The sequence below is a fragment of the Euphorbia lathyris genome, chromosome 9 (assembly GCF_963576675.1).
Source record: "Euphorbia lathyris chromosome 9, ddEupLath1.1, whole genome shotgun sequence".
NCBI lineage: Eukaryota > Viridiplantae > Streptophyta > Magnoliopsida > Malpighiales > Euphorbiaceae > Euphorbia > Euphorbia lathyris.
This window is the reverse complement of record NC_088918.1, coordinates 27,893,060-27,913,393: the sequence shown is the minus strand read 5'-3', so window position 1 is coordinate 27,913,393 and position 20,334 is coordinate 27,893,060. Positions and strand designations below refer to the sequence as shown.

Below are 20,334 nucleotides of genomic sequence, written 5' to 3'. Positions count from 1 at the left end.
ATCTCTTAGTCATTTTTGCCCAATCTGCTTTAACGTCCATTGGAAGAGACATGTACCACACCAGTGACTCTCCTGCTAATAAGTTGCAAAACAAGCTCGTAATCTCCTCCTCTTTGAAACCTAGAGGACCCATAGCCGACAGATAAAAGTGCAGGTGCTCGATGGGGTCCTTCCCTTCATTATACTTGCTGACAGTGGGAAACGGACGTTTGATAGGCCTGATTTGCATCGCGCTATGTTCCCCTACCTGTGTTTTGTCTCTTCGATACTTCATCAAAAACAAGCTCGACATTAGTGACCAATCATGCTTAGTCGAGTCAGGTAACGATTGAAACCACTTCAAAGGTTCGCCCACCAGCGAAAGATAGAACCATGGAGCGACTTTTTCCACTTTGTATGGCTCCCCAAACATAGCACACACATATCCATACAAATGAGCTTCGGGGTCTTCTAGCCCACTAAACAATTTCAACATAGGCATGATCCTCCGAGATGATGCTTCCTCGGTTTCCTCAGTTTTAGTTCTATCGTCCATCACTTCTTCCGTCGGCCCTTTAAGTTGAGTTGTGCGCGTTGAACGTCTGAGTTCAGGAATAGACTCCAAGTGCTATCTTCTGACTCAAGCTGAGGAACTGACCTAGTCACCTGTTGACTAAGCCAGTATCTTGCTGTTTACTCAGCGCCGCTGTTCAAACCTTTTTCTTTAGAAAAAGAAGTCTGCCTAAATTGCGAAAAAAGTTTAAATAGTTCCTAACCCCCTCTTGGAACTATACTTGCAACTAAACAAGGGACCAACAAGTGGTATCAGAGCCTAAAAGCTCACTTTAAAAGGTCTAACAACCTTGAGCTGATCCCTACCATGGGCGAAAACAGCACTCGGTTTCTCCCTGGAAACCAAACAACTCAAATACTGCCTGAGGGGCTGTCCATTACTAGGCCTCCCCTATTCTTCGGGTCAAACTATACCTTCTGGAAGAATAGGATGAAAAACTTCATTCAGGCTACAAACATGAGTGCCTGGCTATCTATAGTCCAAGGGCCGTTTGTACCTGTTGAGGTTGTGGCTGGCCAAACAGTTATAAAAGCTGAGGCCAAATGGACAGAGGATGATCTTAAGAAGCTTCAAAACCATGCTTCGGCTATCAATATGCTTCACTGTGCGCTCGATGCTGCAGAATATAACAAAATCTCAGGTTGTGAGTCGGCACAAGAGATCTGGAAGAAGCTGGAAGCCACCTACGAGGGAACAAACAAAGTAAAAGAATCCAAGGTGAATCAGCAGATGAGACTGTACGAGCTGTTCGAGATGAAAAATGATGAGGGCATTTCAGACATGAACACAAGGTTCACCAACATCATTAATGAGCTCAAGAGACTTGGGAAAATCTTCACTGAGGAAGAACAAGTCAAAAAGATACTCAGGAGTCTTCCAAAAGACTGGCAAGCAAAGAAGACAGCAGTTGAGGAAGCTCAGGATTTAACCACCTACAAATATGACGAACTCATCGGTTCATTGCTGACCCATGAGATATCCATGAAAAACTTTGAGGTGAAGGAAAAATCTGATGACAAGAAGCAGAAGTCACTTGTCATGAAGGCTGACTCCACTGACGGGAGTTCAACTGATGATGAGGAGATGGCCATGTTCACAAGAAAGATGAAGAGGCTGTTCAGGAAGAACGACAAATATTCTAAAAAGCCTTACAAAAAGTTTGATAAGTATAAGGCTGACTCAAGCGACAGCAAATACAGAAAGGACAGCTCAAAGCCCATTACATGCTTTGAGTGCCATCAAGCTGGCCATATTAAGTCAAACTGCCCCACGCTGAGGAAAGACAAGAAGAGTGGGAAGAAGGCAATGGTGGCTACTTGGAGTGACAGTGATGAATCTTCATCAACAGAAACTGAGGGCACCGAGTCAGCGAAGATATGCTTTATGGCTGACGAACTTGCTGAGCCATGCGTCTCTGAGCATGCTGACCCATCCATCGCATCAGATGATGAAGAGCAATCAAATGAGGTAATTTCTCTTCCCCAGCTCAGAAACGATATGGTTAATGCCCTGAGTGATCTCTATACACTTGTTAAGAAGTGTAATAAAAAGGTTAGAGCACTCAGCAGGCGCTGTGACGAAGTGGAAGAGGTCAAACTGAGTGACCTCAGATACCTTCTTCAGGACAACTCGACTCTGCATGATAACATGAAGATCATGCATGAGTATGTGTCTGAAGTCCAGACAGTTTCAAAGAAACTGAGGAAGGACGTCACAACCATCCAGAACCAACTAAAGGTTCCTAAGAAAAATAACATTCCTCTGAGAACTCAGTACCAAGGTACTCAGCAGAGATGGAATCCCCAGCGAAAAGTCCAGTGTGACTTTTGTGGGAAGTTAGGACACACTACTAAAGTGTGCTGGCATGCTCAGCACTGGGGTGCTGACAAGTCAGTAAAAAACCCTAAACAGAAGGTCAGTTGTGACTTCTGTGGAAAGAATGGCCATACTGTCCATGTATGTCGTCATAAAATAAAATATGATGCTATACCTGTTGCACCTAACAAGTCAGGACCCAAAAAGAATTGGGTACCTAAAATTAACTAGTTACAATGCAGGTAAGCCTGAGATGTGCCGAGAAGTCAAAGATGTGGTATATTGACAGCGCATGCTCAAGGCATATGACGGGTGATGAAACTCAGTTCATCACCTTTGAACGTAAACAAGGAGGGAGTGTAATTTTTGGAGACAATAAGAAGGGTAAGATAGTAGGCTCAGGAACCATCGGAGGTAATCCTACTATTGAATCTGTCTCCCTAGTCAGCGGACTCAAATATAACTTACTCAGCGTAGCTCAGCTATGTGACAATGGGAGAAAAGTTATATTTGATGCTACTGGATGTAAAATATACGAGGGTAAAACTAATGAGTTAATTTTAACTGCCCCTCGGATAGATAATGTCTTTATGCTAGACTTAGAGAAAAAGTTTTCAAAAACTGTGTGCTTAGTAACAAAGGAAGAAAATTCCTGGCTATGGCACAGGAGACTTGGTCATGTAAGCATGGACCTCCTGGCCAAACTAGCAAGAAAGCAATTGGTTGAGGGACTGCCTGAACTTAAATTCCAAAAAGATCAATTATGCCACGCTTGCCAAGCTGAAAAACAAACCAAACAATCTTTTCACAGTAAAAACATTGTCTCAACTAAACGTCCGTTAGAATTACTACACTTGGATCTCTTTGGTCCAGTCCAGCCGCTGAGTCTGGGTGGAAGAAGATTTTCCTTGGTCATTGTAGATGATTTCTCTCGGTATACGTGGGTTATCTTGCTGACCAGCAAGGATGAGACCTTTGAGACATTTTCAAATTTGGTTAGAAAAATTGAAAATGAAAAAGACCTAAAATTAGCTCATATCCGTAGTGATAACGGTGGAGAATTCAAAAACCAAAAGTTTGTTGAATTCTGTGAAGCCAGCGGCATTGACCACAATTTTTCTGCTCCTAGAACACCTCAGCAAAATGGGGTTGTAGAAAGGAAGAAAAGAACTCTGGTTGAAATAGCCAGGACAATGCTGGATGAGCATAGGCTTCCAAAGTATTTTTGGGGTGAGGCTGTTAACACAGCATGCTACATTCTTAATAGGGCTCTAGTTAGACCTATACTCAAGAAAACCCCCTATGAACTTTGGAAAGGACGAAAGCCCAATATTGGATACTTTCGCGCCTTTGGCTGTAGATGTTTTATTTTAAATACCAAAGATAGCTTAGCAAAGTTTGATTCAAAAGCTGATGAAGCTATCTTTTTGGGCTACTCAACAAACAGCAAAGCATACAAAGTTTTTAATAAGCGAACTCAAGTTTTAGAAGAGTCAATACATGTAGAGTTCGATGAAACTGACCCTGCAGGTAGATACCAGTCGCTGACCGAAGATGATCCAAACTCAGTAACCATCGCTGAAACAGAACCAGCTACTGAGTCATTCACGAAAAGGCTGACCAAGAGTAAGAGTGAACCTAAGATTACTTTTACTGACCCATCTACTTCTGCAGAGATTGTTGAAACAGGAACAGCACAAGACATGAATCTACCCAAAGAAATAAGGATTCCTAAAGGGCACTCCGAAAGTGCAATCCTTGATTCTGCTGGGAATACCCTGATGACGAGGAATCAACTCAGGAAATACCTCAGCAATGTTGCTTTCATCTCAGTACAAGAACCGAAGAATTTCGCTGAAGTTGAGTACGATGAATTCTGGATGAACGCAATGCAAGAGGAGCTCGATCAATTTCGAAGAAATGATGTATGGGAGTTAGTGCCTCATCCAAAGAGTCAAAAGACCATCGGAACAAGATGGGTCTTCAGGAACAAGATGGACGAACAAGGAAACGTAGTCAGGAACAAAGCAAGGCTTGTAGCTCAGGGCTACAGTCAGCAAGAAGGTATAGACTACGGTGAGACCTTTGCCCCAGTGGCAAGGCTGGAGGCAATTAGAATATTATGTGCATATGCATCTTACATGAATTTTAAATTATTCCAAATGGATGTCAAAAGTGCATTTCTTAATGGAGTTATAAACGAGGAGGTTTATGTAAATCAACCTCCAGGTTTTGAGGACCCTAAGTTCCCAAACCATGTTTACAAACTCATTAGTCTTATACCGGAGAGTCCTTGTACCGGGAGGGAGATCCCCAGGTCGTATACAAAGACCGAGAACCACCACACCAGACCAGGCCTTAGGCTGAGTGAGCCCAAGGGACTGAACTAAGAAGGACGATTGCGATGTACCACCGACAACATATGCCCATCCAGGTGATGACTCTTTCGTCATTCCCAACGCTTTTGGAATTGAAAATGAACTCAAATTCGTGACCACAAGGTCATAGAGCTTAAACTGGAGTCCAAGACGAACCTTTAAAGGGTCAACGTCAAGGGATCGCCAAAAAGGCTCTGTACGGCCTCAAGCAAGCACCACGTGCTTGGTACGAGAGGCTGACCAGTTTCCTGCTGACTAGAAATTACGTCAGGGGCAAAGCTGATACAACCTTATTCATTAAGAAAAAGGGTAAAGATACCCTGCTGGCCCAAATTTATGTTGATGATATAATATTTGGTGCAACTAACGAATCAATGTGCAAGGAGTTTAGCAAACAAATGCAGACTGAGTTTGAAATGTCTATGATGGGAGAACTCAACTTCTTCCTCGGTCTTCAAATTAAACAAGGAAACAATGGCATCTTCATCAGTCAAGCAAAATATGCCAAGGAGATCTTAAAGAAATATGACTTGGAAAATTGCAAGCCAATATCCACTCCTATGGGCACTGACACTGTCCTCTGCGCTGATGAGAATGGTAAGTCAGTAGACAGCAAGTTATATCGAGGTATGATAGACTCTCTACTTTACTTAACAGCCAGTAGACCGGACATTCAGTTTTCAGTATGCTACTGTGCTAGATATCAATCTAACCCTAAGGAATCTCATTACATTGCTGTAAAAAGAATCCTTAGATACTTGCAAAGCTCAGTGAACGCAGGTTTGTGGTATCCAAATACTCATGATTTTACACTTATCGGATACACTGACGCTGACTATGGACGAGATAAGCTGGAACGTAAAAGCACCTCTGGAGGATGCCACTTTTTAGGAAGCTGTCTTGTATCCTGGTTCAGCAAAAAGCAGGCATCAGTAGCCTTGTCCACCACTGAAGCTGAGTACATTGCTGCTGGTCACTGTGTTGCTCAAGTCCTATGGATCAAGCAACAACTTGAAGATTATGGTGTTCAAACGAAGACAATTGAGATCAACAAACGCTGAGTAAAAGCACTTATTAGCATTTAATGCCACCACACGTGAAATGACACCTGTACTGCGCATGCGCCGAATACGTCTTAAAAGCATCATAAGTGTCAGGGTTTCTGCCGATTGGACAACCCAAGGGCAAAACCGGCTTAAATTCAAACGGCACCCTAAACTAAAAATCCATAAATAGTGGATACTAACCCACTACCCTCTTTACATGCGCACTGAACTTTAAGAAAGCTTCAGAATTTTTCCTTTAACACCTAAGAGCTTTAGAACTCCAAAAATGTCTTTCAACGAAAGCACTTTCTCTCTAACTCTCAAATCCTCTGACCAGGCTGGTCCTTCAACCAGCATCATGAGAAAGATGATCAAGGTACCCTCTTGCGCCAAGAATCAAGAGGTACTAAGGAGTCGATACTTCCACTCCGATTTCATCTCTTCAGAGACACCATTCTGTGAATGGATCAAAAAGAACAACTGGAAGGGTCTCTTCTCTCTTTCCGGACAAACCTATCCTACGATGGTAAGAGAGTTCTACTCCAACCTGCATGTTGATGCAGATGACTCTGACTACCTAGAAACCACAATTAAAGGTCAAAAGATAGTGAACCCCCTTTGCAATCACCATCTATTCCTGAACTTGTCCTCTCCAAGACAACAAAGGATCCTTCTACCGTCCAATTAAAATTTTTCAAACGGCCCTCAACTTCCTCTACTACAACGCCGTTGGAAAAACAAGCCTCTGTTTCTTCTCAACAGGAACATACCGAGCATCATACTTCCACTACTTCAACCAGTCAGGTTGAACCGACCACTGCTCATGCTGTCTCCTCAAGCATGGTGCTGACTCCCCATCCTTCTGCTGTCAGCACAGACAGTGTTCGAGTTAACACCTCTACAACCAATCTCTCTGCCGATCACACAACAATTCCTCCATCTCAAGTGCAGATTGAGCAAACTCATCCTGTCACTGACCAGGGTACTCCTCTCACACCCTTCTCTTCTGGTCATACGGATGTACATAGGGATGCCACTGAGTCCGGCAAGAAGCTCATCGACTCAGTGCAAGCTCTCATCCAAGATCTTCAACAGTCTGCTTCACCTGCTGCTGGATCCTCATTCCCAGAGACAACTCAGCTCTCCCAAGTCACTCTACTTCTCAACGAAGTCAAGGGACTCAAGGACCTGTTGAATGTCGTCTTATCATTTCAAGCCCAGCAAGCAAAGCAAGACTCACTTGCCAAGTTGGCAGAGATTCAACTGTCCACAATTCAACATCTGAACTCGCTACATCAGCAAGTCCAGAGGTTATCTGCTGTGAACACTGACTACGCCACTTCCTCAGAACTGAAGATGCTTTTTGCTCAGCTGCATACTGAGCAACTCAAGACAAATGGTGTCCTATAGTCAGTGCTCAGTTGAGCAAATCAGTGAGGCTGTCAGGCTACTTAACCTGAACAAGCAAGAAATGGATACTGACGCGTTGAAGCAGAATGAATTGTTGTCCCTCGCACAACAATCCTTCAACCATATCCGTCATAATAATATTCAACGACATCACTATGACTCAGCACTTCTGAAGACATTCCACCAAGTCTTCGCTGGCCTCTCTGAAGCTCTCATCTGGCAAGCCAAAGCTCAAGCCTTCAGTGTAAATATGCTCAGTGCTGCTGATCTTCATATACCAGTAGAAGTCTCAGCTGATGGGGTTGCCATTTTTGATGGCGTGAACGAAAGTGCTGACAAACTAAAAGAGCTTTCACAAGAACTTTCTCGTGTTGTCTTAACCGATGCGTTCAAGCTCCCTGAAGTTGACAAAACGGGGGAGAAAGCGCAAGCTGCCAGAGCTCAGCATGAGCGACGTCAGTACGAGCGAAGTCAGTCACAGGGCAAGAAAAAGAAATAGATAGACTAGCATGCTTAAGCCACATCTGTGTAACCCATTTTGTCTAGTTTACTTCTTTTGTCTATATACTTGCTGACTTCTCTCAATATATATATCATACTTTATTTCCTGATTTCAATACTGAGTTATGATATATGCTTTTATAGTACTGAGTTACTTTGTATCTTCATCAGCCATACTTAACACTTATAATATTTATTGACTAAATGATATGCTGATAACATGTTTGACATCATACTATGATCTTATGAAACATTCTGATAAAGAACTCATTGAACAATAATTTGCTCAGAGCGCTCTGTATATCTAAAACTTCCGCTTAACACTGAGTAAATAGAATATGTAATATAGCTGACCTACACCTAAAAACTGACCTTAGACTCACTCATTTAAATTCTTAAATGATGCAATTAAAACTAAGTCAGTAGTGCAACCCTTACGGGGGAGTTTGCTGAATGATATAAGGTCAACTATCATGGGGGAGCTCATACTGAATGCCTTGCTGAATAGTTTTGCCAACATCAAAATGGGGGAGTTTGTTGAAATACCTTTCCACATAATTTTGATTTGACAAAATTGTTTAAATATAAATTATAACACATATCCTAAACACACTAAGTTTAAATGCTTTGATTTATTCTACTAATGTGTTTGTTCAATGTTGAGTATAAATGTTATAAGTCATAAGGATTGGAAGGCCCAAGCCCAATACGGAAACCAAGGCCCAAGTTAAACAACTCAGTACACTCGGCCCACATATGTCAAGACGCTGCCGTTTTTGTTCAAAACGCAACTCAGCAATCGGAAGGATCTAGAAGACCTTCGGGAACAACTTCAAGATGAAGCTGCTGAGTAGTCTCGACAAAGCGTACAAGACAGCAGCTGGCAAAGGAAAACTTCCAGACAAAGTGTTTCCTCTTTTGGCAAAGTTCAGATGACACAGTATGCTGTCCAGTTGACTTTACCATAAAAGGAGAGACCATCTGCTGTGCTGACCGAGGACAGAAGATACACGATTATGATTGGCCGAGAGCTCTGTGCAAGTCAGGATGACAACGACATATAGCCGTTTCCCTCCAACGGTTATTTCGAAATTCGAAATGAACGAATGACCAGACGTCTCTATAAATAGTGCCATCACAAGCTTCACAACACACAGAACTTGATCAAGCCATTACGCTGACCAAATCTCTACAAGTTCTGCAAGCAAGAAGCAAAGCAAATTTCTTACACTACATTTTCATATTTGTGTAAAAGTCTAGAGTGATTGTAAATCGTCTAAAGTGTCTTAGCACATCTTTGTATTAGGACAAAAACACTTATCATTTCTAGAAATAGAAAGGAGAGGCTGAGTACTCGGTTTTAAGTACTCAGCGGAGAGATTAGGATTGAGTAGAAGTATAGAGGAAGGTACTCTTGTCATACTCAATTGCTGATATTGTAAAAGGTTTGAGGCTCTACCTTTAAAGAGCTCAATAGAGGATTCGAAATCTCGGAAGTGTTCCGGGGACAGGACGTAGGCTTAGAAGAAGCCGAACCTGGATAAATCTGCTGAGTGAAGTATTTCTAAACCTTAACTCCTAATTTATATTGCTTGCTTTAAATAATCAAAACTGACCAAGTAAAGAGGTCAAGTTGAGTTGTGCGCGTTGAACGTCTGAGTTCAGGAATAGACTCCAAGTGCTATCTCCTGACTCAAGCTGAGGAACTGACCTAGTCACCTGTTGACTAAGCCAGTATCTTGCTGTTTACTCAGCGCCGCTGTTCAAACCTTTTTCTTTAGAAAAAGAAGTCTGCCTAAATTGCGAAAAAAGTTTAAATAGTTCCTAACCCCCCTTTGGAACTATACTTGCAACTAAACAAGGGACCAACACAGCTGACCATGGTCAATCATATGAACTCCCTCCAGGGCCAACTCAACACTTTGTCAGCTACGAACTCACTCTATGCAACCTCTGCTGAGGTTCATCAACTCTTTACCCAGCGAAGTTCTGAGCTGACCGGGACTCGTGAATTAGTTTCCTCCTCCTCCCAGTGTTCCATTGAGCAAATCAGCGAAGCTGTTCGCCTACTCAACTTGAGTAAAGAAGAAATGGATATTGACCAAGTCAAGACAAATGAGATTCTGCAGTATTCTCAAGCCACACTTAAACATGTCCGGCATACAAATGCTCAACGTCAGTTCTACGATTCTGCGTTGCTCAAAATGTACCATCAATCTTATGCCAAGCTATCAGAATCTATCACTTGGATTGGGAAATCATAGGAGTGTCTTTTGAGCATGCTCAGTTCTAACATTAGGATCCCTGCTGCCACTCTGGACGATGGCATGGCTACCTTCGACGGTCTTCGGGAGAGTACGAGTCAACTCCAAGCATACTCAGCCAAACTCACTCGTGCTGTTCTTCACGAGACATTTATTCCGCCTTCCTCTGATGCTGGCAAAACGGGGGAGAAAGAACAAGATGATGGAACTCAGCAAATGGGGGAAGCATCCGGCAGTCAGCAATAAAGAACTGTCAAAGGAAAAGGCAAAGTTAATCCTGCTCACCAAGCTCAAGTCAACAGGAAGAAATAGACTGTCTAGTTTTAGTACTTGACTTGTAGTTTATCTGGCATGTTCTTTCATATTTTGTATGCTGACAATCTATCTATTTTAAGCATTTTTTCATTCAAAACTGACTTATCTATATGCGATGCTTACTTGTTGTGATGATCTGTCATACACGAACAAACAAACAAAACTAAAAAGGGGACATATAAGTAAAATATACTCAGTACACATTAGCTTTGATACATCCTTTCATTTGCTCTGATACATGATTAAATAAGCTCTGATATAATCTTTCATAACTCTGATACCTAAACTAACCATGTATCAAACTGAGTAAAAATATGTTCCAAATTTTGAACTCTTCTGAAAACTGACCTAGGCTCATATGAATTAGATCTTGGAAGGTCTAGAATTGAACTAAGTCAGTATAGGCATGTCTTAATTTTACTCGATTAAATCTTAGAAGGTTTAGAGTTAAGTTAAGTCAATAAATGCAACCCTTACGGGGGAGTAACTTCAGAAGAATGAAAGATAACTCAATCATGGGAAATTTCAAAACTAAGTTCCATAATTAAATATTTTGCCAACATCAAAATGGGGGAGTTTGTTGAAACACCTTTCCACATGATTTTGATTTGACAAAATGATTTAAGTTAATCCATGATTAAGGGACAATTAAATTTAAGTGCTTTGATTTAATTGTACTAATATGTTTGTTCAATGTTGAGAATAAATATATATATATATATATATATATAAGAACAGGAATCAAAAGTAAGACAGAACGTAGTCAGCATGATAACATAGCATGAGCTGAGTAAAGTATAACTCAGTATGAAAGAAGGAAAGTCTTCTTCAGAACTGAAACTTACAGATAAAGCTGACCACAGAAGCGGAGGAGAACGTAACTCAGAAATATCTTCTTTGGAAAAATACTTGCACTACGAAAGCTGACCATGAAAGCTGAGTAAAAAGCAACTCAGTATCGTAAATAGCAACGATCAAAGACAACGGCTATCAAAGTAAAGCTGAGTGCTCTTCAGGACAGCACCAATGATCCGTTTGCTAAAAGACAAGATCCGACAGTGATCTGCGCCAATTCAGAAGCTTTGGAATCATGCAAGGATATAGTTTCGAGACGCATGGGTCAACTGTCCTCTAGCTAAAAGGCGAAACTGGCGCTAGAAGACGAACCTGCGAGAAGAAGACAAGCCTGACGCCTGCCAAATTCAGACGACAGGATTGGCCTGCAAATCTGAAGCTGACCAGAATATTATCGCATGAAGAGCCGTTTGAATCCAATGGATAGATCCAAATTCAGATGATTTAATCTTCAGATTTCAACTATAAAAGGACAAGTTCATTCTTGGATCCTTTGCCGATTGCCGAAATACAAAAGAGAAAAAGAGAAACATACAAAAGCACATTCAAACAAGAAAAAGATCTTACACCAAATTTCCAATTCTGTGTAAAAGCTAGATTGATTTTGTAATCATCTAAAGTGTTCTTCATCTAGAAAGAACAAGTTTGTATCAATTGTAAAATTGAGAGAGTTGTGCTGAGTACTCGGTTTTAGTACTCAGCGGTAGAGAAATCTAGGTGTTCGGTTATAGCACTTAGTAGGAGTTGAGTAGACGAATAGAGGAAGGTACTCTTGCATATTCAACTGCCTTGTAAACGGTTTGTGCTCTACCTTTAAAGAGCTTAGTATTGGATTGAAAAAGCCCGGAGGGACTCTGGGGACTGGACGTAGGCGGAGAGGCCGAACCAAGATAAGTCGTGCTGAGTAATTTCTAACTCTCTCTAAAATATATCTATATATGTGTTGTCTGATTAAATTGCTCAGGATATAAATTGTAAAAGCTGACACTGAGTAATCTTGGTGCTGAGTTGGAAGCTGACCTCAAGTGTTAATTCCCAACTCACAAGTAAAACAGTTCTAGTCAGCATCTGACTAAAGCTGTCTTACATTTCTCGGCCGTGCTGACCTAAACTAAGTTAAGTAACTTAAAGAGTTAATTAAGTCAGCATTATTTAGCGAAAAATTTACATTAGTTCCTAACCCCCCCTTGAAACTAATCACACGGGACCAACAGAAATTACATCGCATAAATATGAAAATTTGACTGTCTAGTTGTTAATTGCTTGGACTACTGAGATGCAGTCAGATCGGATCTCTACGTTTCTTAGGCCATATGTCTTGATCCATGATAATGCTTATCGGATTGCGATTGCTTCAGCCACAACTGGTTCGTATATTCCCTCAAGGGCCCCATGAGCTGCAAATAAACAGGTTCCGCAATTATTCCTGATCAGAAAACCGAACGAGCTATGTCCAACTTCAACAAATATCCCAGCGTCTACGTTACAGGCCACATTAGGTTAACTTAATTAAATAGAAAATAGAATACTATTTATTCCTAATTATATATATAATTAATAATTAGAATTCTAATCATTATTAGAATGTATATTTCCTTTTAAGAATATAATTAATTTAATTAATTAATTTATAATTATAATCTAATTACAATTACACTATAAATCAATCAAATAATTTATCCTAAACTAATATTGTATTTTTAGCACCCTTTCTAATTTTCTTTCTCAAAATTAGAACAATTTCAAATTACCATTTTATCGTTCGGTGGTAATTCTTTGTGTGTGACCCTTGAGGTTCTTACTGTAACTAGTTGTATACGCTTATTTCAATTAACTTAAACAAATAAATTCAATCAAAATCTATAATAGATGAGTGTGCATATTGTATTACTAGAGTCGTCTCATGCTCCTAGAGCCATAAGAAGTTAGGTTGATTCTGACCTTTTACCTTTCAGTATTAGATGTAATATAATACGATCGTTCATCAACTATATCCTTAAACGAATTATAACTATGAAAACTGTCAAGTTACATATACATAGACATGTATGTGTTTTACTTGTCTAGGTAGAATTAACTCTAAATAGATGATTTAAGTGAAATCTCCATTTAATCTTTTAATCTTATCACCCTGCAATGAGTTCAAGTTAATTCTCCATAGAAGGCCATGAATATATCTCTTATTTATCGAGAGTGATGAATGCTCAATCTATAATTAACTACTCTACAATTATTTCATGTGATATCCAATCTCTGCCTGAGGCACACCCGATGTGTTGGATCGTGCTAGATAATAAAGTCAAAACATCACACCACGTAATCTAGAATCACATTAATAATTGTTTGATACTGAGAATTACTTATACCTACTAATACCATTGAGATAATAAGACAAGTAACACTAGATAGATCCTTTTTGTTCAACAATGCAACCAGAGTCAATAAAAGCTTTTGAACTAATTCATGTGCATTGTTAGGGTCCTTACATGTGTTTTATGGACTCTGTATATGTGTGTTTGTTGGTTGTCTATGGGATTTTTATATAAAAAAAAACTTTATGTTTTTAACGATTAAGGTTTCATCTCTGTTATCCCATAACCTAAAATTTTGTCATTTGAAACCCCTAAAAAACACTTACTTTCGGCAATGAAGAAAAGTAGCTTTTTTTTTTTTTTTGTGAAAATTTAGGTTTTTTTTGTTAAAAAGAAATCTGTTGATCCTTTTTGTTCAACAATGCAACCGGTTTTCAAACTTGGGATGATATTTTGAGTAAAATGAGATTGCTGCTTTCTTGTATAAACACAGGTTCTAAAGTTAATGAAAAAGAAAATGAATGGATACATACAACAAATATTTAGAGGAATGGAAAAAAAATGTTTTTAGGTAGATCACTACATTTGTATTCCTATGTGAATTTCTTAAAGGCCTTTTTGCTGCTTCTTTTACAGTCAAATTCTTGCTTGATAATAACTACATTATAATTTGTTTTTACAAATGTTCTGGCCCTTTTTGTAACGACCCGGTCCGGAGTGGGTGGCGCCGGGGTAGAAGACCTGAGCAAGGAGCGGCCCTAAGGGATGACGATGGGGGCATGAATGAACAGAATCTCACATCGGAAATGGAGAGAGAGAGTGATTGGAGCTTATTAGTAAGATGGAAATCCAATACATTCAGACGCGTTTTAAAGCCGTGAGGCCCAAAGTGTTGGATTTGGGCCAAAGCGGACAATATCTACATGGTATTTAACAGGGTGTTACACTTTTTCTTGGTGGGCCACCACCTCTATTTACACTCTTCTTACAAATGATCTCCTTATTGTTGTGGTTTGCTATGTGGCCTCTCCCTTTGGGATCGTTGGGGAAGATTTGGACAGGACTTCTTGTTGGCCAAGACTTTGATATTCCAGAATTTTTGTTGTGCCTCTCATTGGGCATGTCCTTACTTAATGTGCATGAATTTGGACCCAGATTGGATTCTAAACTATTTTTGGACTCGAATGAACTTTATTGGACTTGTACGGACAATATCCAAGTTTGGAATTTATTAGACTTGGAACTGGAACAAAATAACTCAATCACTTAAAATATAATTCGATCACTTTTAAAAATATTCCTGAATCGAATGTGAGTTTCGATCTTGTTTTCTATGAATATTAAAGTTGTCTTTGGTTTTAAAGTGAGAACCTTCAGACATCTCCGACATTAACGAGTGGGCCTTCGGGTCCGCTAAATTTTTCTGAAAATAAAAATAGAAATATTTTCAATAAAAATGTATTATTATTGATTAATAGTAAAAATTCCATTTTCATTTATTCGTTTATTCGTGTGCTTTAATTATTTTATTCGTTCTTACTGTAAATCGCCATTTTTTTAAAAACACATTATATTTTGATTATAAATTACCTGAAAAATGTCTAGATTAAAGTTAACACTTTAATTTTAATATTTAACGTTTACAATTCATGAACTGAAATATAAACATTCCGTAATTTAAAATGAATAATAATAAGATGAGATTTATTGATTAATTAAAAACAATTCTAAATTAATTGATAAACAATAATTAAATCCACTGATAAACAATAATTCGAATTCGAACAAACCCGACTTTTAGTTTTTTAAATAAACATGTTTTTCGAGCAAAATTTCTCATTTAGCCGAATTCATACATTTCAATCATAATAATTTACGTTCTGAATATAATTTTGATGTTTCATCGGAATTCATAACTTAATTTTAGAAAAAATATGTGTTTTCACTTAATAAGTTGTTTTGAGTTTAAAATGAAACGTTTATCACTCTTTCCGTTATCGAATGAAAATGAAAAAGGAAACGTTATTTGATTTTTGCAATAAAAATGGAGTTCGACAAAGTATTTACTATCAAGGATATGGGTTCGGATAAGTTATTTTTTGGCATTGAATTAGCAAGATTACCAATGGGTTTGATCATTTCAATATACAAATACATCCTTGATTTGACAAAGGATGCAAGATTGCAAGAGGCTCATAATGCAGCTAGTCCTTTCCCTAGCAATGTCAAATTGACTAATTGTTCTGAACTTTATTCTCAACCTAATAGAAACAGAAGATTGATTGACAAGTCCAATACTTAGGTTTTACATGCCCAGATACCTCATATGTAACACAACAACTTAGCCGGTTTATGAGTAGTCCAAATCAGTTACATATGAATGTGGCTATGCACGTTTTAAGGTATCTAAAGGGTACTTCAAATAGAGGCTTGATCTATTCTTCCAATAATGATTTCAATCTTGTTGTCTATTGTGATTCAAACTGGGCTAGGTGCAAGGAAACAAGGAAGTCTGTCACAAGATATTGTCTATTTTTGCGAGAATCAGTTGTGTCTTGGAAGGCTAAAAAACAAACAGAATGAGTAAATCTTCTGCTGAAGAGAATACAGAGCAATGGTAACCACTGCCTGAATTAAAATGACTTATTTATCTACTGAATGACTTTCATAGCAATGCTATTATGCTTATTCCTATGCTTTGTGACAATGAAACAACCATACATATTGCTGCCGTTTTTCATGAAAAAATCAATCATATGGACGTTGATTGTCACATTACAAAGAAATATGTGGAGGTTGGTTTTCTGCATACTCCTTGTGTGACCGCAGAACATAAAGTTACATATCTTTTAGCAAAACCTTTGTCAAAATTATAGTTTTTTGTTATTAGTTTCAAGGATGTTAGGTGATATGACAAGTTAGTCGGGCAATTTCATTTTGTATTCTTCTCGTAATCAGTATAAAAACCTTATATGATCATCACATTGAGCTTTATAAAGAATACTTTCTCCTTCATTCTTTGTTATAAACATTAAGATCATGTTTATCAAATTAGATAGCTAAATATATAATTCATTTAAAATACAATTATTAATTTGCTTGCGTCTGAAATTATATTTTTTAAAGTTCAATATAAGATTTGTACAGCTTCTTTATAAATAAATCAAACAAACAATTAAAAATATAAATTTGGAATGCAAATAAAATAAACAACTCTCTAACCGAGTTTTATGTTTAAAATTGACTTTTTTTTTTTTTTTTTGTCACTGATGCTTAATGTGACAATTTTTTTTTTATATATATAAATTAGAGCTTAATATACTGAACAATAATAATAATAAAAAGAAAATCATAGTTCAATCCACATGATCAGCATGCTTTTTGCCTAAAAAGGATATGCACAATCATACACAAAGTGATACACACATAAATAATGCTGTATTGTATGCACACAGATACAGCAAATTGAACAATCTTCAATTTTTTTCTTCTAATGTTTAAATTAAGGTTTGCATAGATGACAGTTTAATAGCTTTCTCCTAGTAGACATTTAGCTCAGTGCTCGTCTTTTGAAGCTTCCCCATTGGCAGTTGGGGTAGATGTTACGAGGTTATGTGAGTTCTTCATTTCCTCCAACTGCAATACAACATAATCATTTATCATATTTTGTAAAAAATGAAACATTTATTTTTTTTCTATTTTTTATTTTCTTTTCTTTCCCACATAATCTTAATCTCCCCAATATATAGTAAAACTTTAATTTATAGATTTTGTTTCATTAAAAAATGAATGAAAACATCTCAAAAATTATAAAAATTGAATGGAGCTATGTAAAATTGTAAATGTGAACTTTCTATCTTTAATAAATTTCATGGATAAAATAAAAAGAAACACAATTTTGAAAACATTATAGAGATTCATAATAATATTTGATATTAGTTTAAAGAAATTATATTAAATAATAAATAAAATGAGAATAAAAATTTAAAAATTATATAAATAAAGACATTTTTATACTTTCATGTACAAAAATAAAATGAGGGACTAAATAGTTAATTAAGATAAAACTTAAGGACCTTAAGATATATGTGTGGACTGACTAGAGTATTAGGTAAAAACATAGAGACTATTTAGTCTATTTAAAATAAAGGATGGACTTTAATTGGGACAAGAGATATGTAATGACTCAGTCCGAAGTAGAAGGTCTAGGCAAGGATCAGCCCTAAGGGATGACGCGGGGATTGGAATAAAGTGAATCCGACGTTGGAAATGGGGAGGGAGCGATTGAGGTACATAATAGTAAAGTGTCTTTTAAATATATATAGACTAGTAGCAACAAAATCTATATACCAAGTTGTTACATATGATTTAATCAAATTAAGAGATTGGTAAATTGCTAAAGGATTTATATCAGACACATCAATCAAGATTTATAATATCATAATAAGAAACTTGTACCCAAAAAAGAATGTCAAATAATTCATTGCTCATGTTAAGAGTTGTGGTAACAGGTTATGGCATAATAAATCTAACCTCTTTGCTGGTTTCCTGGTGTGCGGCTAGAAGATCATTATACTTTACTTGCAAATCCGACATTTCAGCTTGCAAGTTTTCGTACTCAGACAGACTTGGACCTCCCAGTTTCTGTTGAATAAATCTGTCAAAAAGAACACAGATTTTAGCTACAATGCATACAAATTATGTTCATTTGTCAATAATAAGAGAGCATAAAAGTAAACAATGAAGAAAACTAACTATTGACCAAACCAGCTAGAACTTAAAAACCCAACTTAAAATCTGGCATGTTCCAAGAGTTGACATCTAATCAATATAATTCATTTTAGCTTTCCCATAAATTCTCCAACTTGAAAATAAGTTATCACATTTCTCTAATTTAGCATTTAATTAAGTTGCCAATCAACCACATCAATGTTTACCACTTGTCAGCTCAATTGGCTGACATGGGAATGAAAAAACAGACACCATAGCCTAAGTTCTGTCACTATCCTCTGAAAACATTCCAAATGAAAATTTTAGGCAAAAAAACATCCTGGGACTCCTGATTATTCCAATTTTAGTGGATTAAACTCATAGTCTTTCAATTTAATATATCAAACCCTGGATCATTTATCACATTAAGCCACTCTTTCACACTTCTGTTAATTGTGTATCTCACTCCTGTGAAAACAAATCATGTGATAAAGTTCCTTTTGTGCCAAACCATTTGATGAAATTTTATAAGTGAAGAAGACTTCGTAAAACTATGTTGGTTGCTATTAAAAGGTTATACGATGGGTTCAGAGTTCTTTTTTTCTTCATCAATCCATTTATTACTTTGACAAAATGGAAAAGTGGTTTTGATTTTCCATTACATCACATCTTAAAACATTTAGAGATTCTCTGCCACTAGATTTTAGATTTTGTGCTTTTTTGGCTTTTGGAATTCGATTTTCATCACATGGCTAGGCACAAATGAAGCTTTATCACACGATTTAGATGACCTCATGCTATTTTGGCATAGATAAGTATCAAACACCAAGAAATACAATTGGAGGATAAAGGAAAAGGAATTTGGGGGAAAATAAAAAATTTGGCATGTTGAGTAGAAGGAATAATGCTTAATGACTGACAAATGATACTGATTCTTATTTCTCGCTCAATTTCGAATCACAGCCATATATTTCAGTTATCAAAACTCAAAATGCGAGGGGTACTTACTCAAGGGCAGAGGAAGGTTTCTCATTTTGCTCGTATAATGAAACCAGAACTACACAATGGAAAGGAGAAAAAAAAGTAAAGTAACCAAAATTCTAAAAGGAAAAAGCAAGATTGATAAATGAAAAGAATGGATGCCATGACAGACCTTTGGTGAGAGTATCGAGAACTCCACTAGATTCAAGATACTTCCTGAATGTTTCCTTCTTCGCCTCTTTTTCCTGTAAAATGCAAGATCTGGTGAATGGAGTCACAAGTTTTGCATAAAATGGAACAGATGTGGAGTTAAATTACCTCTTTGTATCGCATCATGATCTATTTGCAGCTGCTTCTGGTTATTTGTTGTTTAATAAAATCATCATCTTCTCCAAAAAGTTTGAAGGTTAGAAAACAAAGTAGCTGTTACCGGGAAAGTGGTGGGCCTTCCGGAGGAAGGTAACAACGTGCTACCTTCCGTGGTTGAGCCCGTAGGTACAGGCTCAACAGCAACTTGCAACTCAGCCCAATTATAATAATGGTGGAAATAGTCCTTTCTCTGTCTTTCCTTTTCTTCTTCTTTTTTAAAAGCCAAAATGCATATTTCAGCCTTAATGAATTCAAATTTTATTCCTAATCTTATAAATGGATACATTAAGATATTCATCAATTATTTTTGGCATTACACCCATTTGGCTCTCCAAATTAAAGTTTCAAAATCAATTAGAACCTTCAACTATCAACAGATCCATAAACTAAGTAAAAATAATCAATTGAGTCTCTGTCCTAAACAAAAATCATAAATTGAACCATCATCAAAAATCATTCGGTTGAACAGTTTCAGACTTTTTCTCTAAATTACAGTCCATGTCAAATAATCACAGTTTCTGATTTTAAAATTATAATGAACTGATGATTTTTACTTAGTTCAAAAACCTAATTAATTATTTTGATAATTTTAGATCCTAATTGATTTTGAAGTTTTAGTTAAGAAGTCAAATGAGTGTTATGCTATTTTTTTTTCTACATGTTAACTCTTGATTTTTTAAATAAATATATTAAGTTTTTAATCAATTGATCAAATAATTGATTAAAGGGTAGCCATGTTTGGTAAAGAGCGTTTTGGGATAAAAAGAGCGGTTTTGACCAACTTTAGCGGTTTGACCACTGAAACCGCTGATTGGAGTATTTGGT

At 37.4% G+C, this 20,334-nt stretch overlaps 1 protein-coding gene across 1 annotated transcript; it reads right to left on the bottom strand.

Annotated features, from left to right (window-relative positions):
* Positions 1 to 16,768: 16,768 nt before the first annotated feature.
* On the bottom strand, positions 16,769 to 19,662 carry LOC136205397 (uncharacterized). The gene is made up of 5 exons (XM_065995964.1): positions 19,459 to 19,662; positions 19,313 to 19,385; positions 19,168 to 19,216; positions 17,983 to 18,106; positions 16,769 to 17,085 (listed from the first exon to the last, which is right to left on the bottom strand). Exons 1-5 carry the CDS (start codon positions 19,474 to 19,476, stop codon positions 17,005 to 17,007), a joined length of 345 nt encoding a protein of 114 aa, XP_065852036.1. The 5' UTR covers positions 19,477 to 19,662; the 3' UTR covers positions 16,769 to 17,004.
* Between the last annotated feature and the right edge of the window lie 672 nt (positions 19,663 to 20,334).